General features: G+C 54.8%; 1 protein-coding gene across 2 annotated transcripts in view; it reads left to right on the top strand.

The window, feature by feature from the left end:
- The window catches only part of NOS2 (nitric oxide synthase 2), a 33,885-nt gene that overhangs the window by 6,071 nt on the left and 2,205 nt on the right, over positions 1-25,609 (top strand). Inside the window, exons 1-23 of one of the 2 annotated variants that reach the window (XM_058676155.1) lie at positions 457-1,003; positions 2,094-2,169; positions 2,923-3,045; positions 3,775-3,923; positions 6,836-6,998; positions 7,766-7,857; positions 8,605-8,746; positions 8,865-9,004; positions 10,912-11,086; positions 11,172-11,273; positions 13,528-13,722; positions 15,288-15,370; positions 15,726-15,870; positions 16,887-16,991; positions 17,548-17,597; positions 17,920-18,094; positions 18,732-18,864; positions 19,632-19,710; positions 20,388-20,569; positions 21,455-21,624; positions 23,582-23,789; positions 25,022-25,109; positions 25,445-25,566. In XM_058676155.1, the coding sequence (XP_058532138.1) occupies positions 897-1,003; positions 2,094-2,169; positions 2,923-3,045; positions 3,775-3,923; positions 6,836-6,998; positions 7,766-7,857; positions 8,605-8,746; positions 8,865-9,004; positions 10,912-11,086; positions 11,172-11,273; positions 13,528-13,722; positions 15,288-15,370; positions 15,726-15,870; positions 16,887-16,991; positions 17,548-17,597; positions 17,920-18,094; positions 18,732-18,864; positions 19,632-19,710; positions 20,388-20,569; positions 21,455-21,624; positions 23,582-23,789; positions 25,022-25,109; positions 25,445-25,566 (3,004 nt within the window). In that variant the 5' untranslated portion in view covers positions 457-896. Of the gene's footprint in view, positions 1-456; positions 1,004-2,093; positions 2,170-2,922; positions 3,046-3,774; positions 3,924-6,835; positions 6,999-7,765; positions 7,858-8,604; positions 8,747-8,864; positions 9,005-10,911; positions 11,087-11,171; positions 11,274-13,527; positions 13,723-15,287; positions 15,371-15,725; positions 15,871-16,886; positions 16,992-17,547; positions 17,598-17,919; positions 18,095-18,731; positions 18,865-19,631; positions 19,711-20,387; positions 20,570-21,454; positions 21,625-23,581; positions 23,790-25,021; positions 25,110-25,444; positions 25,567-25,609 lie in introns of those variants that run through there. The other variant, XM_058676154.1, reaches the window with a different exon arrangement.

Here is a 25,609-nt window from a genome sequence, read left to right as displayed (position 1 = left end):
CTGAAAGCAATGGGAGCCAATTGATAAGATCTTCCTTTCCAAAGTAATTTCCAAATCTCTTCTGGTGCAATAAGTTCAAGAACCTAGTCTGGACTGACGGGTCTACAAGTTATGTAGACAAAGGATTAAGAAGCATGGCAACTGCGTGTGTGCGCTTGCGTGTGTGTGTGTGTGTGTGTGTTACAGACCAGGCAGACAAAGGAACACTTGGTTGAAGTTGTGTTGCTTCAGCAGTAGACCTGGAATAAACATCTGCTCTCTTGCCGCCAGTGTTTGCATTGGGGTGCCGGGAGGTGGGTGGGCTCTGGGTAGGATCCTATAGGTCAGCCAAAGTGCTGGGAATGCGAAGTGTGAAGCTTACAGACAGAGCCAAAACACCAGGCCTGTGCTCTTTGGGGGTCTACCTAGACCGGGGTCTCTGGCCATCCCTGCTATTTACCCAGTGGTAGTCACTCCGCAGTCCCAGGCTTTCTGGTTTTCTTTCCCGCCACCTCTGGAGTGCAGACACCCGGGCTGCTCTGAGACCTTGAGCGAGAACCTCAACTGGCGAGGGGACCCCAGTGTCCTCCTCCGCAAAGTGGGGATGTTAGCGCCGCCTTCTTCACCGGGCTCAGTAAGGGGCCTCCAAACCCTTCCGGAACACGCGAGGCGCGGTGAAGATCGGCTAGGCTCCTGTCGCAGGATAAACATCCCCCGTCTCCCGCCGGTTCCAGCTCGGGCCCTTGGCGGCGCACAGACCTCCCTTTTAGCGCCGCGGACCGCCGTCGGCCGCAGCCCACCTCCCGGCCGCTCCGCCTGCTCGCCCCGCCCCGGGGCGGGGGCTACGGGGTCCCGGAGTAATAAAGGAGCGGGCGCGGCGGGAAGCACAGACACCTGTAGCTGCACACGCCGGGGCCATGCGCGAAGGACTAAGCGCGGCGTGCGACGCGGCCCGTCCGCGGCTCTGTCGGTTCCTGCGCAGGATCCTACGGCCGAAGCCCGCCTGCCGCCCCACCCAAGCCAGGTATTCCCCGCAAGTCTGGGTCTGCTCCGGTACCGGCTCCAAGAAAAGTCGGGGAGGGTTGGACTCTTCCCTGCTGTGGATGAATTTGCCGGAGGAGGGCAAGTCAGAGGTTGCAATCCATGAGCCCCACCAGCACCCAGCCAGGCGTCCGTGTGGACTGAACTGTGGGTGTTTTAGCACTAAGGAGCTTTTGTGATTCTCTCCACTCCCTTTAGTGCTGGGACTGCTATACCCTTGAGATCAGATCTGATTTCACTCCCCCAAATGATTGCAGAAGCTGGGGCCAGGTTCAAACCAAAAGCCTAGAACTCCTTATGGGTCTCCTGTTGTGGGTGCAGGAGCCCAAGCACTTGCTCTATCACCAGCTGTGTTTCATTAGCAGGGAGCTAGGTCAGAAACAGAGCAGCCAGCCACGGAAGGAACACTTGGTTGTGGGAGGACCATGTGGCCAGCTGTGGCTTAGCTGTCCAGCAATGCCAGCCACAAATAGGTCTTTTTGAAAGTATGCTTATACTAGGCGACAAGGTGATAAGATGTCTCCAGTTGCATTGGAATCAAGGGTGTGGGGCAAGCAGGATGGGACTGAGACAAGAGTGGCAGGGCGTTAGTGATTGTTGGACTGGTTTGGATCTGGTACAGGCAGAGCTGATGGAGTTTCTTCCTCTATTCCCTCTACTTGAGTGTATTTAGCATGTACCTTGATGACACTGTGCAGTGAGCCAGCCAGCAAGCCCAGGTCGGCCACCAGCGTTTGAAAGACTAAGGACAGAGTAGACTGAGCTGTCCTGCTACCCACGCCCTCCCCCCACAACCTCCCCATGCACTGTGCACACCGGCTTCTGCAGACCAGAACTGTTGGGGTCTGGAGCTTTGGCTCAGCTCCTGTGTGTCTTCTGTAGTTGAGGGAAATGGGAGGGAGTATGTGTGGTCCTTGTGAGGGAACCAGCTGCTCCGCCCACACATCCTCCTTAACTGGAAGCCACCAGCAGTTCACCCCCATTCTCTGGACCTCATCTCACCCATCTGTCACATGTGGGGGTCTGTTGGAGGGTCCCCAACTCCATTTCATGATAGCTATTTCCTTCCACAGCCCAGTGACACAGGATGAGCCCAAGCGTCATGGCCTCAGCAAGCACCACGATCAACCCCCCGCAGTGGCAGCCGAGGTCAGTGAGGTGCTTGGGAGTGGGAAGCCCCTGTTGCCCTGGCCTAGGCAGGTGTGGGCACAGGAAACAAGTCTGGGAGAGAGCGGAGAGCCCCGAGGCCAGGGGGCACAGGGCCTCTGGGAGAATGGGGGTGGCCAACCCCAGAGTGAGCTAGCAAGGGGAACATTGAAGACCATTCATGCAGGAGTAGGGAGAAGGAGGACATTCCCAGATAGTCCACACTCTGCAGCTGAGCCGTTAGTCCCAGTACTCACACATCTCCCCCATCCCAAGCTCCTCTCTCAGGGGCTCTATGTGCCCTAAGTGATTCCCATCCCACCTGGAACAAATCCAGAGAAGTGGGAAGGAGAGGGAAGGAAGATGGAGGTGTCCATTGTAAAAGCCCCAGGGGTAGGTCAGCTCTAACTCTGGTCTGGGCTTTCAGTGCACTGCCTGTGACCATAAGCTCCCTGTGTCTGACCCGAGTCTCTTAGTGCATCCCCTCCCTCCATGGAAGCATCTGGCAGAGCTCTGGTGAAGAGAGATGCCTGGCCAACTGCCCAGGCACCTGGAGTGCTCAGCGGGCCCTGACCCAACTGGCCCAGCTGCTGTGAAGGCAGGAGGGACAGGGCTGAAGAACAGATCTTGTGCACCTATCCATAACTCCTCGCTGTACCCAAGCCAATGCCTGGGGGAAGAGACAGGGGTCCTGGAGTTGTCAGCACTTGTAAAACCCTGCTGTTTCCCCCACACACACACTCCCACCACCTTCAGAAGTCTCCTGACTCCCCGGGCAAGCTGGATGCACCCCCATCAGCCTGTCCACGGCACTTGAGGATCCGGAACTGGGGCAACGGGATGACTTTGCAAGACACCCTTCACCTCAAGGCCAAAGAGGTAGGTTGTGTGGGGCTGCTGAGAGCAGTGCCTGTGTCCCGAGATGGTGAGACCAGCGAGGCCAGCAGAGTGCCCTTGGGCAGACCAGAGGACACCATGCCCTGACAAGGAGATTTGCATTCCTTGCAGGTGGCAGCTAGAAGTTATTGCTGAGACTCCCCGTTACCTGCCCCAGGGGTAGTGTGGGAGTTTGGTCAAACACTTACAGGAACAAGTTAGTGTTCTTCTTAGAAGTCATTATCTTGTCAGAGAGTTTCCCAGCAGAACTGCCCCAAGCTGGACTGAGCAGTACCATAAGGTAATGAGCTCCTGGTTGCTGGAGAGATTCCAGCGCTGATTGACGGGGAGATGGTGGAAGGGTCCTGGCACCCTGTGAGTGGCTGGGCTAGATGTCCTTTGAGGCTCCTCTTTGTCTTCTGAATATTTTGTTCTCACTTTAGAATATATGATTTGATTGTAAAGAGTCAAAAATACCCAGAACACTGAGATACGTACTTTCTTCCGGTAATTTTTTTCTGTGCTACCCTGGGAATCTGGGATGTGCCTTCCCACACTTCATTCCCTTTTTGGCTAAATGCCAAAATCATCTACCCACAGGAGCCACATCCAGCTTAGGCCTAGGACGAGGTAGAAGAGATGTCTCCAGGGACTGAGCTGGAGTTTGCCCTGGGCCCCTTGTGGCTGCCTGGAGAACTGTACTGCTCTTACTACCTGTTTCTCTCTTTCCAGGATTCCACCTGCAAGTCCACGTATTGCCAAGGTGCCATCATGAGCCCCAAGGGTATGACCAGAGGGCCCAGAGATAGGCCCATTCCTGCAGAAGAGCTGCTCCCACAAGCCATCGAATTTGTCAACCAGTACTATGGCTCCTGCAAAGAGTAAGACTTGCTTCCTACAGTCGCTGACTCTCCTCATCTCCAGCCTCTGGGTGGGCCTCCCTCCCAGCCCAGACCCTTTCCATTCCCAGATTTGCACTGGTTCTAGGGCTAAAAACCCTACCGCTCTTGGTGTGGAGTTGGGTATGGCGATGGCAGTTGCAGGTATGAGTGGAATTTGAGTCTTGGCCCCACCATTAGCCACTGGTTGTGGGAAGTCTGTGTACCCTGGCTGGGCCTCCACTCCCTTGTTTGTAGGCTGGATGTAGGAATAGAAGCTGGCTCCTAAGATCATTGTGAGGACTAAGAAAGTGCCCTGGCACATTGGTAACCTTGATTAAGAGTTAGTAGGTACCCTTGTCTTAGAGAAAGACTCTTAGAGACAGTTTAGCCTATCCACTACTCCCACAGGGGTGAACACAGAAACCCAGTGAGGCCCCTGCAGTCCCCATGCCCCAGCCAGAGTGTGGGCCTTGTAGGTGCAGCGTTCCTGGGGTTCTCTGCTTTTGCTTTCTAGCCAGTGAGGCATCCATGCGTGGGGTGCTGGGACTCTTCTGTGTCTATGATCACCAAGTTGACAGACAAGCATCAAGCACCAGGTCGGCTCTAGCCTAGAATACGAACTGTTTCGTTTATCAGTTGCCAGTTTTGTTGTTGTGACATGCCTAGCTTAATCTTCCAAGGAGAGATTGTGTAGCACTGTGGGTAAGGCAAGGGGAGTCCTTGGAGGAGACAGAACTTGCTGGAAGTTGCATGCTCTACAATCCTACAACTGGTACCAGAACCCAGGAAGCTGGCACCAGAACCATTGCATTTAAAAAAAAGATTTACTTATTTTACTTAAGAAGCAGAATTTCAGAGACAGACGAAGAGGTTTTTCCATTCACTAGTTTACTCCCCAAATAGCTGCAATGGCTGGAGCTGGGCCAGACCAAAGCCAGGAGCCTTGAGCTTTTGGATCTCCCATGTGAGTACAAGGACCCAAGGACATGGACCATCCTTGCTGCTTTCCAAGGCCACCAGCAGAGAGCTGTGTTGGAGGTATAGCAACTGGTACACAAATCAGTGCCCATATGGGATGCTGGTATCACAGGCAGAGGATTAGTTCACTGCACCACCGTGTCAGCCCCTCAGAACCTTTGCTTTTTAAAAGGCTCAGTGTTCTAGCCCCAAGTTCTGGCCTGCAGGTTTGGGACTGTGTTCTGGGCCGGGGGGCCTTGCTGTAGTGTGGATGGCAACTTGGGGGAGGCCACAAGGCTGTGCTTGATGGCTGATGGAGAGGGGCGCTTTGTGTCTCACAGTCACAACACTGAGGCACGCCAAGAAGTTCACTGAAACTGGGGCTGAAAGATAAGCTGTTCTTGGTGCAAAACAAATGGAAATCCATGTCCTTCGAGGGTCCTCAAAACATTCGTGGAAGACGTATACAAAGAAAAGAAGTTACCAGTTGTTTACATAAAAGCTAATTTTTAAAATTCTATTTTCCACAAACTTTCTGAGGTCCCCTTGTACATAGGTGGACCTGAACGGGGGAGGTGGCGTATGAGAGATGAGTGGCAGACTGCCACCATGGAGATACTGCATATTTACAAGATTACGAGGTTGTGTCTTGCCAAGGCTACCTGCAGGTCTCCCGCATTGAAAGTTACTGCTTTTCACCTTAGAACTTAAGGGTACCAAGGGCATGTCTGGGCTGTGGGGCCATAGTAACACAAGCGTAGAATTATGAATCTCTCAGGGCATGGGGCGGGGAGGGGCAGGCAGACACACAGAGTTGTTCTTTCCTGGGATTCCCTATGACCACCCGGGTGCTGGAAGCAGGGGCGTCCTGGGGCGGCTGCCGCTTGCAGGCTGGAGCATCACTCCCAGTGGTGTCTGGGAAGGCAGGGCCTCCAGCCTGAGAGGCACTGCCTTGGCCTGTAGCCCTTGCAGCAGGCAATTGTCCTTGAGGTCCAGTAACACGTGTTTTGTCTCTGTACCCTCTGCTCTAATCAGGGAAGAGTTGCCGAGACACCCTTCAACCTAGAAAGGCCATTCTGTTCTGAGTGTCCCCTGCGGCTAATCGGGAGCCAAGCCCTTCAACACTTTTGTTGCCTTAGAGCTGATTGAGACTTTCAAGGTTGCTGTGTGTGTGTGTGAGTGCATGTCTGTGTGTGGATGTGTGCAAGGGTGTGTGTTTCAGAGCCAGAATCCCTCCCTTTGGGATATTTGCGAAATCTGGGACAGGAGGGAGAAGTAGATATAGAAATTGTGGCCAGCTCTCTATCTGATCTGGAACAGGCCCCTAGGGCTCATAGACCCACCCCTGCTCCAACTCCCACCCCAGAGTGGAAGGTAGAAGGTCACCCGACTGGCAGCTAAGAGCTGGGGCCTGGCCTTGGGGACCCAGAGCCACGTGCCAATGTTGTTCCTCACTGCCCTAGCAGCCTGGGCCTGGTACCTAACATTTGGTTGCTTGAGACCCAAACTCTAAAATAGAGATATTCATTTCCTCACACCCCCTGCCTGGAGCTGCTTCATTCAGCATCTGCTGCCATGAGTGCTCAGTATGTAGGGGTTGGCCATCTTCCCTCCAAGTGACAAAGTGGAGAGAGAGAGAGGCTGCGCCTCACTGCGGTGTGCCAGGACGCCCAAGTCTTTTAGGGTCCCAAGAAGGACTGTGGCCTCTCTGGGGTGAACTGAGAGTAGTGGCTGCAGGGTGTGCAGGACCCTACACGAATGTGAAGATGCAGGCTCCTCTTCCTGGCAGGCTTCAGAGCTGTCAACATGGAGTGTGTGAGGGGACAGCCACTGCCTTGAGACCTGTTGCTGGCCCTTCTGGTGGCCTGGTTCAGTTCCTGCTCTGTAGATTTAATTCCCCCTACCATTTTAGGCTATCTTGCTATTGATCTTCCTGATGTCTTCCTGTTCCTCAGGGCAAAAATAGAGGAACATCTGGCCAGAGTGGAAGCGGTGACAACGGAGATAGAAACAACAGGAACCTACCAGCTCACAGGGGATGAGCTCATCTTTGCCACCAAGCAGGCCTGGCGCAACGCTCCCCGCTGTATTGGCAGGATCCAGTGGTCCAACCTGCAGGTGGTTTTCATGTGTCCCCAGCATGGGGCAGGGAGGAGGGGTGGGATTGGGAGCAGTCAGCCCCAAGCACGGGGTTCTGGAACATCCAAGCAGAGCTGTACAGGGGACATAAGCCCAAGTCTCCCCTGAACATGACATGGGACGCAGGTGGGGGTGGGGCAATAAGAACCTTCCAGAAGTCTACAGTCTTCCCTCAGCATCAGGATTTCTCACTGACCAGTCTCCCTGTGTTATACTCAGAGCACTAAAGGCCATCACAAAATCAACCAGCAGCCTCAGCCTGTCTGTATTTTTCTTGGGGTACAGGTGCTGCAAGAAAGGTTGTTTAGCCCCTCAGGGTGTGGATTCTTGGCTTTAAGACAATGTTGTATCTACCCTTGCCACCTGGCCTATCTTGTCCCTGGGAGATCCTTAACACTTGGGTATTTTCAGAAGTGACTAGCTGGGAAACATGCATTCCTACAGCAGAGGGACCAGGTTGGGTGACAAGAATCCTGATTAGGGGCGGGTTTTGAGGGGCAGATGGTGTTTTAGTTTTGCTGAGGACTTCCCCAAGTGAGGTTGCCTGTGTTCCCTGAGCAGAGTGGGAGAAGGCTGGATGGGGCAGCTGAGGTGGGAGCTGTGGGCGCGGAGAGGGAAACATCTGCTCTTCCCCTTGTTGGGGCCTCGAGGGGTTGGGTAGACAGCTGCTTGCTCAGCTCTCTGTGCTTCTGGCTGTTCCTGAAGCCTCCGCCCCACAGCCCTTGACAGGCATGGTCTGTGTGCAGGTCTTTGATGCCCGGAGCTGTTCCACTGCCCAGGAAATGTTCGAACACATCTGCAGACACCTGCGTTACTCCACCAATCATGGCAACATCCGGTGGGTGCCATGGGCCTGTGCTGCCTGGTCTTTGCCAAAGGTTGCACGTACGTCTCAGGGACCCTTCTCTTTCTCCAGGCAAGCCAGGGAGAAAGACAAAGAAGGACTCAGGCTCATTCTGGGGTCTCCAAGGTCCTGAGCTACACCTACACACTGACCTTTGTCTGGGGTTCCAGCTGGAGACTGGTCATCATTCACTATTGTTCAGGGTTAGGGCTGCCAACTTTTTGCAGGGAGTCAGTTTCCAGTGGATGATCTTGTGTGGTGTTTTGCTTGGAGATAGCAAAGTTGCTGCCCATCTCTGTGTGTCTCCACCAGTATGCTCAACCCCTGGCCACTCCTGCCTCCCCTAGCAAACATTCAGAGCCTCTTATATGGGGTCTGGGCACAAGCTAGGCAAGGGGCACATGGGTGTTGACTAAGCCTCTAAGATGCTACTCCAGCCCACTGTGAACCCATGGCTTGCATGAGACCAACCCAGCTAACTTTACCTCAAGAATAGATGTGTCGGGTGGCTGAGAGCTGAGAAGGACAACTGAGGACTGGGGGAGGGGGCTCCCAGAGAATGGTCCCTGTGCTGGCCTTGAAGGGACACTGGAGCTGATGGGAGGAGGGCTACTGGACTGTCAGAGGCTGATGCAGGGGCTGTGGGACAGCAAGGGTGGAGGGAGAGGTAGGTCATTGGGGGTGGCTAGTGACCCCCCGACCAGGGCCAGGTGGTAATCAGTTTTATCCTGTGCTGGGAAGGTCGGCCATCACTGTGTTCCCCCAGCGGAGCGACGGCAGGCATGACTTTCGCATCTGGAACACTCAGCTCATCCGCTACGCGGGCTACCAGATGCCTGATGGCACCATCCAAGGGGACCCCGCCAATGCTGAGTTCACGCAGGTACCTGGCCCTACCTTGGAGATAGGGATCCTGGTGGAGGATGCCAGCTGGAACTCAGAGGCAGCCTGGTGTCTAGGTCTGCAGATTCACTGGGTCTGTCTCACCCCCATTCTCCTAGCTGTGCATCGACCTGGGCTGGAAGCCCCGTTTTGGCCGCTTCGATGTACTGCCTCTAGTCCTGCAGGCCAATGGTCAGGATCCTGAGCTCTTCGAAATCCCCCCTGAACTGGTACTTGAGGTGCCCATGGAGCATCCCAAGTGAGTGATCTGGGAGTGTTGGGGTGTCTGAGCCAGTGTGCATGCATGCGTGCATGTCCCTCCCTCCTAAGTGACTCTCCAACCCCCACAGCTCAGCCAGCAGCAGGTGACACCTCAGGGTGGGTGGGTGGGTCTTTCTTGCATTCTGTAGCAACCCTGCATTTATTTGCCTCTCTGACTCCCATTGTAGGAGAGTGCATTGGAGGTGAGCGCCAAGCAGGGGCTTAGGTGGATAGGCCCCAGGAGTTGGGAAATGATGGTCTTGGGGGACAGTCCCTTTGGGATTCCTGAACTGAGTGGTCCAGGTCTTTTGGCTTCCTGCCCACTGTCCAAGCTGTCCCGCTGCCCTCTAGGGGGATGTATAGGGCTGGAATGACTTTGCCTTTTTTTTTTTTTTTTTTTAAGATTTATCTATTTTTCATTACAAAGTCAGATATACAGAGAGGAGGAGAGGCAGAGAGGAAGATCTTACGTCCGATGATTCACTCCCCAAGTGACCGCAACGGCCAGTGCTGCACCAATCCGAAGCCGGGAACCAGGAACCTCCTCTGGGTCTCCCACATGGGTGCAGGGTCCCAAAGCCTTGGGCCGTCCTCGACTGCTTTCCCAGGCCACAAGCAGGGAGCTGGATGGGAAGTGGAGCTGCTGGGATTAGAACCGGCGCCCATATGGGATCCCAGGGCATTCAAGGCGAGGACTTCAGCCACTAGGCCATGCCGCCAGGCCCGACTTTGCCTTTTTATTTACTTATTTTCATCTTTATATCTGAAAGGCAGAGACAGAGTCAGAGAGAGAGAGACAGAGAAATAGAAAGAGATATTTCATCTGCTGGTTCACTCCCCAAGTGTCCACAAGAGCTGTGGCTGAAGCCAGGAGCCAGGAGCTTCATCTGGGTCTCCCATGTGGGTGGCAGGAACCCAAGGACTTGAACCATATTTGCTACCTCCCAGGGTCTGCATTAGCAGGAAACTGGATGGGAAGCAGAGGCAGGGCTTGAACCCCGGGCTGTCTGAGATGGGATGTGGGAGTCCCGGTCTTGTCTTAACCAGTGTGCCTTGTGACCACTCCTCTAGGGGCTCCAGGAGATCACCTGGGTCAGCCCCTGCTCTAGGCCTGGTCATGTGATTGCAGAACCTTCCTGTCTTGCAGCAATTAAGCTGTTCTTCTTGTTGTCCAGCCCTGCCTCCAGGTCTTGGCGGTGGCTGTTTTGCTGGCTGACCCGCCCTTCCTCAGATTCCACAAGATTCATTTCTTCTTGCAGAAAGGTGTCTCCTGTAGTGTAACCCCCTCTGAGAGGGCTGTCCTAGAAGTAGACCCATCACCCTCAGTCTAACAGGACGGGAAGCTCTTTGAGGATAGAAATCTTGCCTCTCTGGAATCCTCAATGCCTAGTAGGACATCTGACAATGTAGAATGTGTTCCATTGCATGACATTATTATGTTCATAATAATCCTGTGTTTGATACTGTTATTTCTATTTTGATGGATAGGGCTCAGGCTAAAAAGAAAAAGCTCCAGGTCACATTGCTAGCCAGTGGTGAGGCAGAATGTAAACTCCAGGCTGCTGACCCCAAGTCCTCAACCACCATGTGATGTTAAAATCTCAGCATTGGCTTCCGGCTTTGGCTTGGCCCAGCCTGGTTGTTGGGACCATTCAGGGAGTGAACCAGTGGATTGAAGACTTCTCTGTCTCTCCCTGCATTTCAAATCTGTAGAAAGAATAAAAGAGAGAGAATGAATGATTGAATCTTAGCATTCACCACAGGATGTGTTTGCTGGAGTGAATGAGGGAATGAATGCCACCCATTGCATCCAGTTCAGCTTTCCTGGGGGGAGGAACTTGGAGATGGTGTCTTTCTGTAGGGGAGTGGGGGCAAAGGAATAAGCTGGCTCTTCCCGCCTGACAGGTATGAATGGTTCCGGGAGCTGGAGCTGAAGTGGTATGCCCTGCCTGCCGTGGCCAACATGCTGCTGGAGGCGGGTGGCCTCGAGTTTCCCGCATGCCCCTTCAACGGCTGGTACATGGGTACAGAGATCGGGGCCCGGGACTTCTGTGATGCCCAACGCTACAACATCCTGGAGGTAATGAGGGCTGCCTCCAAGGCTTGGCCTGGCAGCGGGCAGGGGTCCAGGGACTGCCTGAGCCTGGTTTCTTGTGGATCTGCAGGAAGTTGGCAGGCGGATGGGGCTGGAGACGCACCGGTTAGCCTCCCTGTGGAAGGACCGAGCCGTCACGGAGATCAATGTAGCCGTGCTGCACAGCTTCCAGGTACATCCTCCTGGTCAGATAGATGTCCTTGCTCCGGCCACATGCCTTGGTTTTCCTGTGACAGTGTAGTTTGTGCATACGTGCATCAAGCAGGTCTGAGGGGATTCTAAGCATCCATGGAGATGGCACATTATGAAAAACACTGGCCCCCCCTAGTTCTTTTTGCACTACAATAAGCTCAGCTTTGCATTCCCTTTTCCACGAAGTCCTTTTGTGGTGAGCACCCAAATGTGCAGGGCGTTGTGCTGGGTGCTAGCAAGCAAGAGAAGTAAGGACTTGCTCACCCTAGCTGGCAGCACCCAGCAGTTCCTTGCTCCTCAAGGCCAGCAGTGCCTGTCTTGGGCCCTGCATCCTGTGTTCTCAGTCACTAGGGGTTTGCTGCCATGTCTCTTCCGTGCTGAGTCCTTCCCGGCCATGTGATAAGGGGCTGCACCAGCATCCAGCTCAGAAGGAAGGAAGCTGTTACCCACGTGGCTACTCTTCCCACCCCCAGGCCTCACACTCTTGCCAGCTCCTGTCTTCTGGCACCACTTCTTTCTCCCAGCCCCTGCAGTCCCTGACTTTTGTTCCCAGCTACTCCTCTGGTGGAGCTGGAATGCTTGCTGCTTTTCTACCTTACCCAGAGGGTTCCCACCCCAGGACCCATGTACTTACCCATCCCTCTGCCTTAACCCCATCACAAGGCAGTGGTCACTCTCACTGCCTCCTCTTGGGCCCCCACACAGCAGGATACCATGTGGGACAGAGCCCTTGGATCCTTTCCTTGCTCCCCCTTCCATCAACACTTCCTTGCCCCTTGGGAAGGTAGCTGAAATGTAGGAAGACACTACTTTGGAAACTTGGGGCCTTCTCAAACAAAGCTAGCAGGTACCCTGCAAATCAGAACCCTGGGCAGAGCCATTCATTATTGCAGAGACTCACCTGTACATTCTGGAGAGTTTTGTTGAGCACCTGCCATGTGCCACAGCCAGGGATGTGAGTGGTGACTGGAATGTGTCTGATCACGCGCTGCTCCCCACAGCTAGGTCACCCCAAGGCAGTCTAAGCCTGAGCTCTGTGGAGGAGGGGTTCTGGGTCCTGAGCAAAGGTGGGACAGGAAGAGGCCCCCTGAGGCTGGCCTGACTCAGGAAAGGAAGGGCTGGCCCTGGCGCTCACATCCTGGCCGCCACGGGGGCTCACATCCCGGATGTGTCCCAGGGAGTCTGCCGTGCCTCCACCGGCTGCATCCTCCTCCAAGAGGCCCAGGACTTCCTTCGCTCTCCAGGAGAGCGTTCCAAACCCTCGGCCTTGGCTCCTCACCAGCTAAGTGAGGTTTAGAGAGGATCCTCGCTCCCCAGCATCTTGCCAGGAGTAGAGGAGAATGCAGGTGGAAGGTCCATGAGCCGAGGTGTTGACAGTCCATTTCGGCTGTGCTTGTTACCCTGTAGCCATGCTCCTTAGGTCTGAGCTTCAAGCTGCTGTCATTGGGCCATCCTCCATGGCCTGAGACCCAAGCTACAAGTCTTAGATGTGGGGTATTTGTTTTCCCACTGGTCCAGACTTTCCCCCAGAGGCACCAGTTCCCTTCTCAACCCACAAGCCTCTACCCTGGGAGGCAACTCTGGAAATGCCCAATAAATACATGGCATGGTATTAAAAAAATTGTTTATTTATTTGAAAAGCCAAGTGACAGGGAGGGAGAGGAAAGGATGGAGGGAGATCTTCCATCTACTGGTTCACCACCAGATCTGGACCAGTCCAAAGCCAGGATTTAGGAACTCCATCTGGGTCTCTCACGTGGGTGATGGGCTGAAGCACTTGGGTCATCCTCTGCCACTTTCCCAGGCACATTAGCAGGGAGCTGGACAGAAGTGGAGCACTTGGGACTTGAACCGGTGCTCTGGTATGAGAATCCAGCACTACAGGTGGAGCTGAACCCACAGCATCACAACACATGCCTCACAGGATGGTGTTTTTGTTACCTGTAAGAAGGCTGTGTGGTTTGAGTTATTTATATCCAGAGAGAGCCACTTGCTAAGAGTGCGGAGACATGTAGGCTTGAGAAGCCAGACACTGCCCTCCAAGAAGGCCCAGGAGGCCAGGTGTGGCCTGCGGGCTGCCCATGGCACTAGTGATTCTTGGGCCTCTTCAGGAGCTTTAGGGGGGCCCTGCGTGTTTATCATCAGCAGGTCAGAGGTGGCCATCTGGGAGGCTTCCCTCCTGCTCCTTACCCACCCCGTGTCTCAGCCTGCCTCCCTGCCGCCCTCTGATCTAGAAGCAGAACGTGACCATCATGGACCACCATTCGGCGGCCGAGTCCTTCATGAAACACATGCAGAGCGAGTACCGCACCCGCGGGGGCTGTCCTGCCGACTGGGTCTGGCTGGTCCCTCCAATCGCCGGGAGCATTACCCCCGTGTTCCACCAGGAGATGTTAAACTACGTCCTGTCCCCTTTCTACTACTACCAGGTAGGGAAAGGTCTGCCACTGCTCTCCCACTGAGAGCTTAGGTGTGTGTTGGTGTGGTGTGTGTGTGTGTGTGTGTGTGTACACCTGTTCCTCTGACAAGGTTTAGCTGCCCAGGAAGTCCATTGCAACAGCCACTTCCACAGGAGAGGTGGCAGTACTGGCATGAAGACCAAGCCACACCCTGTGGTTTCTGCTACTTCCCAGCAGAGACCTTTCTTCTCAGCCTTGATTTTGTCATCTCTAAAAGGGATGGGAATAGACTCTGCTGTGGGAAGTCCTATGGGTCACATGGCATATGAGAGCCCAGCCCAGAAGGCAGCCAATAGCTGCTGGCTGTGGAAATGAGTTTTGCTGTCGTCACAGAGGACTTAGGTCAGGTGTGGAGATGAGTTTCCTCGCCCTGGAGCGGGGAAGAGGGTTGGCCCAGGGCAGGCTGTGCTTGCTGTGGGATTTCCTGCTCAGTGAAGACAGCTAGGTGTGGGTCTTACACCTTATATGGCATGCCTGTGCTTGGGCCTGGAAAGCAGAAGGGAGCGTGGCGTTGTCCCTCTAGGAGGACCCTGGTGAGAACTAGAACCACCTGCCGGAGCTGCCAGTTAACCTAACAGTGAAGCTACTGACCAGTTAGGGCACCCATGACCCATATCACAGTGCCCAAGTTCAATCCCTAGCCCCTGCTGCTGACTTTAGCTACTTTCACTTTCTTCTTTTCTTTCTTTCTTTCTTTTTATTTCTTAAGATATATTTTATAGCATTACGTTGTTGCAGGTTGAGCCCTGCCTGTGATGTTGACATTGAAGTACTAGTTCAGGTCTGGCACAGTAGCCTGGTGGCTAAAGTCCTTGCCTTGCATGTACCGGGATCCTATATGGGCACCAGTTCATGTTCCAGATGCTCCACTTCCCATCCAGCTCCTTGCTTGTGGCCTGGGAAAGCAGTGGAGGATGGCTGAAGTCCTTGGGACCCTGCACCCATGTGGGAGACACAGAAGGGGCTCCTAGCTCCTGGCTTCGGATCAGCTCAACTCTGGTTGTTGGCGGCCACTTGGGGAGTGAATCAGCAGATGGGAGATCTGTCTTTCCTTCTCTCTGTATATCTGCCTATCCAATAAAAATACACAAATCTTAAAAAAAAAAAATAGCCCTGATTCAAGTCCTGACTGTTCCACTTCCAGTCCAGCTCCCTGCTAACATGTCTGGGAAAGCAGATGGTTCAGGTGCTTGGATCCCTGCACCTACATGGGGGCCCGTTGATGGAGCTCCTGGCTCCTGACTTCATCCTGGCCCCACCCTGGCCGTGGTGGCCATTTAAGGAGTAAACAAGCAGATGGAAACTCTGTCTCTGACTTCTTGCCTTTAAAATACATTTAAAAGAGAGAGAGAGAGAGAGAGAGAGACCCAAATGTACCATGTGACACACAGGCTTTGACTGGCAGGGAGATAAGCAGACAGGGCTTGCTCATGGGGTGGCAGTTTCGGGAGACAGGGTCCTGGACCTCGTGTGCTCCCCAGCCCAGGTGGAGCCAGGACCCTACACTGCCCTACCCTTGGTCCTCTGTGCTGCAGGTGGAGGCCTGGAAAACCCACACGTGGCAGGACGAGCGGAAGAGGCCCCGGAGGAGAGGCCTGAAGTTCAGGGTCCTGGTGAGGTGCGTGGGGTGGCCGTAGTTGACCCCTACCCTGCAAGCACCCTTCTCCCTCTGCTCAGCCCCACCTCCAGACCACACAGGGCAGGGAGCCTGGCGGGAGGGTGTTTGGCCCACAGAGGCCTGGGTGCCAAATCTTAGGGTCCCCTGTCATTATGACCATAGCCTTTTCTCTCCTCTTTATTCCTAAGGGTGTTGAGGACGGACAAGGGGAGGTGGCAATGGCCAGTGAGGGTGTAGGGCAGGTGGGAACCGCGGGTCCTCATGCCCTCAACCTGCTCTGCTGTTGGTACTGGTTCCCTCATCGCACCACAGGCGTGCCTCACGCTGTGCCTGTGGGTCTGTGTTGTCCCCACAGATCCGTTCTCTTTGCCTCCGTGCTGATGCGCAAGACCATGGCATCCCGCATCAGGGCCACAATCCTCTTTGCCACGGAGACGGGAAAGTCAGAAGCGCTGGCCCGGGACCTGGGCATCTTGTTCAGCTGTGCCTTCAACCCTAAGGTTGGCTAGGCTGGTTTGGACTGGTTTGGGCTGGTTTGCTGTGCCTGGGTGTAAGGCATATTGTGCTCCTGGAAATCTCAGAGCCTGGGCTGTGCCTTTGTGCAAGGGGTGCCAAAACTGAGCCAACAAATCTGGTTTCTATGGTATTCCTGGGAACACAGTTTGAGGAGCACTTTTCTAATGAAGCTGTGTGGTATGTATACATAGGCTGCTCCTGGCGAGTTGGTTCACAGTCACAGAACCCCTCCCAAGCAGGGTGTAGGGCTGAGTGAGGCCAGGAAGGACCATGATGCAGACACGTTAAACAACCAACGAGACTAAACCACACCCCCTGCTTTCAGCACTGAAGGCAGAACTACCCTTCAGTGGGCCAGCCTGGACTCTGAGGCTGCAGTCCATGGTGGGAAGCCCAAGAAGGTAGAGGTCCATGTAGCTGTGAATGCAGAGGATAGAGCTGGGGTTAGGCAGCCCAAGTGGCTCTTCTGTGGTCACATGGCTTCCAGGAAACAGAGGTGACCCTGCTGTCCTGGGGTATGGCATATGGGCCCATGTAGTGCCGTGAGGGATGTGCTGTGATCCATGCAGCCCCTGGGGAGGAGTGTGAGCAACCAGGTTGGTCTAGCCGGATGGCTCCCAGGGTTGGAGCTGGAAGGGGCGGTGGTGGAACACCACGTGTCTCTGATTGGGCAGGCTGGGAGAACAAGGAGGCAATGACATGTGGCACCTGATGTGGCCTCCAGACAGGGTTCTCACCTGCTCCTTCTGGTTTGTGGGACACATGTCCACCATGAAGGATTTGGGATGCCATGAAAGGGCTGAGAGCTGTTCAGACTTGGGGTCTGGTGACAAAGCCTCTGTGGCCAGAGCTATTCATCTGCCTCTTCTATGCCACCCTCTGCTGGGCACCAGAGGAGATAGATATGACCAGGGGCATTTAGCCTGAGAGAGTGGGGGCAGCAGGGGGGTGTGGGGAAGGCCTGGGACCAAGGGCTGAAGTCCATGTTGGTGCCGCCCAGGTCCTCTGCATGGACGAGTACAGGCTAAGCAGCCTGGAGCAGGAGCAGCTGCTATTGGTGGTGACCAGCACGTTTGGCAATGGAGACTCCCCCGGCAATGGAGAGGTGAGTGGCCTGGGGTCTCGCCCTGGAGGACTCAGGAAAGGGTTGGGGGGTTGGGCTTGTCATTCCCTGAGGAAGGCTTGGGAGGGAGTTCTGTGAGCATTGTCCTGCCTCCTGATTCACAAGTACCTACATGGATATCTTGCCTATGACATTTGGTTTATATTTATGAATTCATATTTAAAGGGAAAGCATCAATCCTACAAGTGAAAACCAATAAAAAGTAAATGCAACAGATCAGCTAAGACTTGAACTGGAATCCCCACATAGGATGTAGGTGTTGAAGACAGCTGCTTATCTTGCTTGTCCCCAAATGAAGATTTTGAATGTTAACTACATAGTGTTGCCTAATCCAGACCTTGATAGACAACTGAACTTGGCAACTGGCAACTAGAGCCCTGGCCAGGTGGCCCCACACTTACAAACCACCTCCCACTGGGGACCAAGATAAGCAGCCTTCTGCCAATGTGGCCCATTTGCAGATGGGCCACCGGGAGAGAAGAAAACAGTACATTTATGAATCTTGCCCTGAGAGCTCTGTGGCTCCTTGTCTTTCTAGAAGCTGAAGCGGTCTCTTTTCCTGCTTAAGGAGCTCACCAACAAATTCAGGTACAGCTGTTCCCCAGCCCAGAGTCTGGGAGAGGGAGGTGGAGCTGGGTGTGTGCAGGGCCCTTCTGGGAGAGGTACAGCTTCAGAAAGCACCTGGGGCTAACGTGTGTCCTACAGGTGTATTGAGGGCCATACCACAGAAGCCCAGCTTTTCTCCATGTTCTGCCAGCCAAGCGCTGGTCATGAGACTTGGCGCTGAGGCCCAGTGGAGGGGAGGATGGGCCAGGGGCAGTGAGAAGCACGCCTGCTGCACTGTGGCTGCTGGACACTGGGGGCTGCTGGCCGGAGGCACAAGCCTCCAGCATATGTCTTCCTCGGACAGGTACGCTGTCTTTGGCCTCGGCTCCAGCATGTACCCGCGGTTCTGCGCCTTTGCTCACGACGTTGACCAGAAGTTGTCCCACCTGGGGGCCTCTCAGCTAACCCCGACAGGAGAAGGGGATGAACTCAGTGGGCAGGAGGATGCCTTCCGCAGCTGGGCCATGCAGACCTTCAAGGTCAGTTCCAGGGGGTGAAGTGGTACACTGCCAGGCTCTGTAGACATTGCCCAGGCATGGGCCACAGCTGGGCCCCTGAGGTTGCTGCAGCTTTCCTATAGTCCTTGGGACAACTCTCCTCTGTGCATGTGGCTTCCAGTTGGAGAAGAGGCCAAGCTGACTCCTGTCATTGGGGTGTGAGCATCTGGTGTCAGGCTTTCTCAGGCACCCTTGTCCTATTGTAGTCCTCTAGCCACAGCAAGCGTGGGGGCAGGGACCCGAGTTGTTGGGTTTGCACAGGTCTTCCAGGCTGTGACTGCTGATTTAGGGGAATTTCACTTGACTCAGCATCATAGACTCAGCAGGGGTGCCCGGTGGCAGGGGGGCATTCCTTGCTGAGGTCAGGCAGGCTTGGTCCCAAAGCCCAACTTACTCCAAATGATACCACAGCAGGAACACAAGCAAGCAATCCATAGCCTTTGCGGTATAGACATGAAGGTGATACAGTAATAGCAGTATCAGCCAGAGCCATGGGGTGTCTAGCCTGTGCCTGTCTATCTTCACAATAGCCCATCACAAGAGCAGGCAGTGGCCCTTGGTGAGGGTGGCCCCTGTGATGACAATGGCTGTGACACCCATCTGCCCTGTCTTCTTCCAGGCAGCCTGTGAGACGTTCGGCATCCGAGGCAAAGACCGCATTCACATCCCCAAACTCTACACATCTAGCGTGGCCTGGGAGCCGCACCACTACAGGCTTGTGCAGGGCTCACAGCCTTTGGATCTCCACAAAGGTACCTGCCTGTCGGCACCACGCAGCACCTGTTAGCCCTTCCTGCCAGAGCAGGGCTCCTTGAGCCTATGGCCTCTGAGGGAATCCTTCTGGATAGACACAGCTGGCCAGGGACGGTCAGGGATCCCTCGTGTCGCTCCTGAGCCTGTTGGAGGCTCTGAAAGGGAATGATTCAGGCAGCCTGCGGAGGATGGCAGAAAGAGGAGGGGTCCGTCATCTATCTGCCAGGTGCTGGGTGGGTTCTGTGCCCATGTGGGCTCAGTGGGCCTGACATTAAACTCATGAAAGAGGCATGGATGGAGAGATTGCAGTTCAGCTGGAGAAACAAGACTAGCACATTGCCAAGTTCTGGAGGCAGTGAGGGTCGGGAGGGCTTCTCTGAGGTGGCTCTAGTGGGTGAACCCTGGACTGACTCTGCATGCTCTGTGTGTGGGGCCGGAACTGGGGAGTCCAGCACCACTGCAGGATTGAGGTATCTCTGGTTTGGCTATGTTCTCTTGTGGCTCTGAGCCATGCAGGTGTCCCGGGGCTCACCTCTTACGGTATCTATTAAATGCACTCCCTTCCCTCCACTCCTCCATGCCTGGCCACTGCACAGCCACATTCTATCGAACCAGGGGCTTTGTGTGCAAGTCAGAAACAGCTGGAAATGGCAAGGAAAAGAAAAGTCCTCTAGATGCCCCAAGAGTAGGACCCAAATTGGACTCAAACACAGGGCCCCCCCAACCAAGCTCCTCCTGCCATTTTCCTGTTCCTGCTCCCCCACAGCTCTCAGCAGCCTGCACGCCAAGAATGTGTTCACCCTGAGGCTCAAATCGCTGCAGAATCTGCAGAGTCCAAAATCCAGGTAAGAAGAGCAAGGGCTTCTCAGTGGGTCTCCCAGAGATTTCACTTTACTTGGGAGGCAGGGAGGGAACTGCCCCCACAGCATTGGCAGTGGCACCTCAGGAAAGACCAGCTAGCCCTGACAGCCACCTGTGCTTTGGCATCCAGCCCCTGAGCGTGAGAGGCAGGCACCTGCAACACTGAGCCACTCCTTCCTCACTGAACTCCTCCACTACAAGAGGAGGTCAAAGGGACTCAAACCACTTGCCTTTGTCATAAGAACTTCCATGAAGAGTGTGGACAGGACCAGGCCATTTTCCAACTGAGACAAGCGAGGGTCATGAATTTTCTGTATGTTTTGCATATCTGGGTTTTCCCCTGTTCACCTGGAAGCCTGGTTTTTGTTCAATACGGATGGGATTTGGGCTGGGGGCGAGGAAGCTTTCTTGAGATGCCCTTGATGCCCACACATCTTCAGCTGGGTGCAGTCTGATGACTGCTCCCCTGAGAGCAGGTTGGCCCTAAGCTCTCTTAAGCATGTGCCCTGGGCTGAACTCGAGCCAGCAACCCAAGTTCATGAACTGGGACAGGAAGCTGGAAGGAGAGGGCATACTTCCTGGGGAAACTGGCCCGCCCATCAGGGAGTGCTGCAGGAAATCCGGACAACGCCAAGCAGAACCTTCTTGATTCCTTCTGCAGCCGAGCCACCTTCCTGGTGCAGCTGTCCTGGGAAGACAGCCTGGGCCCCAGCTACCTGCCTGGGGAACACCTCGGGGTCTGCCCCAGCAACCAGCCTGCCCTGGTCCAGGGCATCTTGGAGCGAGTTGTGGACAGCCCTGCCCCCCACCACACCGTGTCCCTGGAGACCCTGGATGAGAGTGGTGAGCCTGCCACCCCACCCCCATTCCCTCCTGCCTTGGCCAGCAGCCCTGTCCTGTGGCCCTGGTTCCCTCAGGGGTGATGCTGTTAGCAGAGAATGTGCTCCCTGCCACAGAGGGCAAAGGAGGAAAGATGGAGAAGCCTTGTAGGGTGATGCACCCCACTGTCTGGGAGAAGGGGACAGAGAAGTCCTGGTGGCTTAGAGACACAGACACAGCTCATCAGGCCTCTCTGACCCAGAGAAATGACCTCTTCGTCTTTTTACCCAATTGAAGAGTTTTGTCCCAGGCACCATGCTGGCTATTGTCCACACGTGTGTTGGGCACTCATTGTCAATGGGGTAGGTTTGGTTCTCATACCCATTTCACAGGGAAGGAACTTGAGCCTGCAGCATTCCACCATGTAGCCAGAAGCTGAGCCTGGGTCTGCTGGCCCCAAGGTCTGTGCTCTGACCACCAGCATTCTGCCTCTGGGCAGGCTGTAGTACTTGCCACCTCACTTTGGGTTGATCGTCTGCTTGCCCAGAACTCCTTGTGTAGTGCCCCAGGGAACTAGAGGCACAGGTTGGTCTCTAAATGAGTGACCGGGCTCTGGAACACACAGCAGTATGCAGTGGATTTAGTCATCAGGAGTCCGTCATACACCTGCAGATGTCTTGCAGAGTTCAAGTCTAGGCTAGAGAGAGCCAAGGTTGGCCCATTGGGATTGTGTTGATAGGGGACCTTAGCAGCCATGTCTGGGCACCATTCTCTTTCTCCTTTTGCACTTCAGGGCTCCTGCCCCCTACAGAGGGAGGATGGGGACTGGCCACCTCAGTGTCCATATCACCCACAGAAAAGCTCAAGTGGGGCCTTCCCTCCATTCTGACATCTTCTTTCTCCCTCCAGGCAGCTACTGGGTCAGGGACAAGAGGCTGCCGCCCTGTTCCCTCAGCCAAGCCCTCACCTACTTCCTGGACATCACCACCCCCCCAACCCAACTGCTGCTCCAGAAACTTGCCCGACTGGCCACCGAAGAGGCTGAGAGACAACGGCTGTTGACTTTGTCTCAGATGCAGGTCAGGGCTGATGGGGGAGGCAGGGGCAAATCCCCGAGCTGGGGATGGGGGGCAAACCAGAGCCCAGAGCCGATCTTACACCTCCTAGCATGACCCACCCCAGGTTTCCAAAGCAAAGCTTATCAGCAGCTGGCAGGAAGCAGGCTTCACCTGCTGCCCCTCTGTTAGGCACAGTGCTGTTCAACTGAAATCCACTGAGGGTCTGCAGGCTGCAAACAAAGAATGCCTCCTTTGGAAAGGGAGCCTGTGTGCTCCCCTCTTAGTATTCCCAAAACCTGAGCCAAAGTTGGAATCTAGGAACTCCTGGGGGATGGACAGTGTGGATGAAGGGGTCAATATCTGTAGTGGCCAACGGGTAGTGCATCAATAGGCTAATGAGAGAATGCTTTCCCTCACTTGCCACTTTCTGGGCCCAAGTCTTTGCAAATAGCACTGGGCGTCACTGCTGCCATCATCATGATTGCTAAGTGTCTCGGGTCCAGCCACCTCCACTGCCATTATTCTGTGGCTTTGCTGTACTAACTTGGCCCATGTTTTCTCATTTAACTCTCACACTGTCCTCCACAAGGTATGCACTGCTTTCTTCCCCTCATGTAAGGGTTAAAGTATTTGTGGCAGAATTCGACAGCCAGTAAAGGAATCTGGCCATGATTTCAAAGCCTGGTTGGCTCTGGAGGCTTGCCTCTAACTGGACTATAATAAAAATAAGAACCCTGGGCCCAGTGCGATAGCCTAGCAGCTAAAGTCCTTGCCTCACACGTGCCAGGATCCCATATGGGCACCGGTTCTTTTTTTTTTTTTTTTTGATTGCTTTTTTTTATATATATATTCATTTATTCATTAATTACATTGTATTACATGATACAATTTCATAGGTACTGGGATTCCTCCCCCCTTCACCCCAAACCCTTCCCCCATCATGAATTCCTTCATCTTGATGCATAACCACAGCTCAAGTTCCGTTGAGATTCCCTAATTAAAAGTTTACACCATACAGAGTCCAGCATCCCACTTGTCCAGTTCAAGTTCAACGGCCTCTTAGGGAGGCCCTCTCAGGTTTGTAGGCAGAGCCAGCAGAGCGTCACCTCAATCAGTTAGAAGCTCCAACATATCATCAGCAACAGTCCAGGTATGATGAGGCTGGTGCAGAGTCCACTGATTGACATAGTCCGTCTTAGGGTTTCCCCTTGTCCAGTTTTCCGCTGGAAGCATAAAGCTGAGGTGGTTGATTGATCTACTCCATTTTCCATCTTTTTTTGATTAATGCTTTGATTCCTCCATTTTGTTCAGGGGAATCCCCCTAATAAAAAACTTTGAGGCATTCCCAGTCCAGGCTCCTACATGTACTACTAGTAAGCACAGTGCTCGCCACCGTCCATCACTCCGATCAGCTGATGGTTTTAACCCCTGGGTTGGCTCTCTTCTGAGCCCCGACCTCTATTGGAACCAATGAGTATCGCATCTCTCCCCGGCTCTGATGGGCACCGGTTCTAATCCCAGTGGCCTGCTTCCCATCCAGCTCCCACTTGTGGCCTGAGAAAGCAATTAAGGACGGCTGAAAGCTTTGGGACCCTGCACTCACATGGGAGACCTGGAAGAGACTCCAGGCCCCTGGCTTTGGATTGGCTCAGCTCTGGCCATTGCGGTCTCTTGGGGAGTGAATCAGTGGATGGAAGATCTTCCTCTCTGTCTCTCCTCTCTGTATATCTGACTTTCCAATAAAAATAAATCTTAAAAAAAAAAATGAGACCTTTACCCATTAGTCACCTGCAGTAGAGTTCCAGGCACTCAGAGAACAGGAACTTAACTCTCCACCTGGGTTGTGTCAGCACCCTGGACAGTGCTAGGTGCTGCCCAAATGTGAATGAATGAATGAATGCACACTGGTCCTGCCGGCCCCGTTACCCCAAGGTGGGGCAGGCACCCCAAGACCGTCACACTGTCCTTTGGCTTGCAGCCCTCAGAGTACAACAAGTGGAAGCTCACCAACAGTCCCACATTCCTGGAGGTGCTGGAGGAGTTCCCGTCACTGCGGGTGTCTGCTGCCTTCCTGCTGTCCCAGCTGCCCATCCTGAAGCCCCGCTACTACTCCATCAGCTCCTCCCAGGACCTCACACCCATGGAGGTGCACCTCACTGTGGCCGTGGTCACATACCGCTCCCGAGGTGAGGGTGGGGCGCGAGCTCCAGTTGAGCAGCTAAGGGGGTAACGTCCACCTTTCAGGGTTGCTGAAGGCACAGGGAGGTGTGTGTGGAAGAGGTCGCTCAAAACCAGATGCTTATCTGATCCCTATGTGTGTGAGGGAACGGAGGCACAGAGCCGAGAACCATTGGTTCAAAGCCCCAATATCAGTAAAGGCAGAGTGGAGATTCTGACCCTCCTGGGTTAATGGCCAAGTCCAAGTTCTGGACCGCTGGATGGCCCTGCTGCTGTTGGGATGACAGATTATATGGGCAGAGCCTCCCACGCTGAGTGGGAGCCCAGTGATTCTCAGGCTGGCTGCTAGCCTGGCCTTCACACAGGTGATGCCACAGTGGTTGTTGGCTCATTCAGTAGGTGCACAAGCCCTGAGCAGACAGGGTCATCACAGGGGCCAGTGAGAGGTGGGCGTGGACGTGATGACTGTCACCACGCTGAGGAGGACGTCCATTGTCCCCATAGCCAAACCTGGCCTGGGTTGGCCAAGCTGGGAGCAGGCCCACACACCTCTCCCCTGTGAAACAGCATCACTCAGTCTGTCAGAATGTGGTAGATGCCCTGATTGTTCAGCCAGGATGCACTCACCCACACCCTGTGTCTATACTCAGAGGGGTGGCCAGTAGGACTGATGAGAGCCAGATCCCATCCTGGGGACACCGGAGGACTTCTCAGAGTAGAAGAGGGAGCTGCTTCAGAGTCTGGCTGTGGGGAAGGACTGGAGCTGGGGAGGCGGGGAGCTGGGGTCCTTGCAGGCCCAGGAAGAGTCAGCCACCGGGGGACAGGGTAAGACATTGGAGCAGGCAGTGTGCTCAGGTCTCCATCAGCCAGGCTTCCCACCAGCAAGACTAACCCTGGAGAGGACACGTGGCAGTGGCTGTGTCCTGGGGAAGCTCTTCTGGAAGGCCTCGGGGACCCTGAGCTGTCCACCTACCTGGCTCCCCTGTGGCCTGAGAGGCCTTGACACTGTGACCCGAGACAGTTTGTGCCCTGGCAAAAGGAGCGACTTACATCTCTGTCATTTCCCGCCTTCCCCAGCTTTGCACGTTTGGAGGACGGGTCTCCACACCTGCAGCTGCAACAGCCCCTCCCTGACCCAAGAGGCCCTGAGGGGGAACAGGTGCTGCCGTGCGGCTGGCACAACCAGCGGGGATGTGCCAGTGGAGGGCTGGAGGCTACCAGGTCTGTGCTGTCCTTGCAGATGGCCAGGGTCCCCTGCACCATGGAGTCTGCAGCACGTGGCTCGCCAGCCTGAAGCCCCAAGATCCAGTGCCCTGCTTTGTGCGGAGGTAACCTCACCCTCAGCTGAGCCCTGGGCTACTGCAGTGAGGTCAGGGACCCTGGGATTTGATGCCACCCAGGGCCCCTGAGCCCTAGAGAGGGTACCAGGATCCTAGGGTATCAGACACAGCAGTGACATTGGCAGGGTGGTGACTAGGGGGCAGCACCCAGTGAGCTCAGCCTTTCCATGGGGGCATGGGTGGCCCGCAGGCCTGGGAAGTCAACCGTGAGCTCATTGTCTTCTCTGGCCTCCCCACACACCCAGCACCCTAGTCACTGTCCTGTGCAAGGACCCCAGCAGCAGTGTCTGAGACAGGGACCCTCCCTCCTCTGACCCTTGCAGTGCTGGTGGCTTCCAGCTGCCCGAGGACCCCTCTCTGCCCTGCATCCTCATCGGACCTGGCACAGGCATCGCCCCCTTCCGCGGCTTCTGGCAGCAGCGACTCTATGACTCTGCAAACACAGGTACAGCTCTGGGCTTCCTGGAGGGGAATCCAGGAGAGGGGAC

The sequence above is a fragment of the Ochotona princeps genome, chromosome 17 (genome assembly GCF_030435755.1).
Source record: "Ochotona princeps isolate mOchPri1 chromosome 17, mOchPri1.hap1, whole genome shotgun sequence".
NCBI classification, from domain to species: domain Eukaryota; kingdom Metazoa; phylum Chordata; class Mammalia; order Lagomorpha; family Ochotonidae; genus Ochotona; species Ochotona princeps.
The sequence above is the reverse complement of the archived record's forward strand: the minus strand, read 5'-3'. Positions and strand labels throughout refer to the sequence as shown.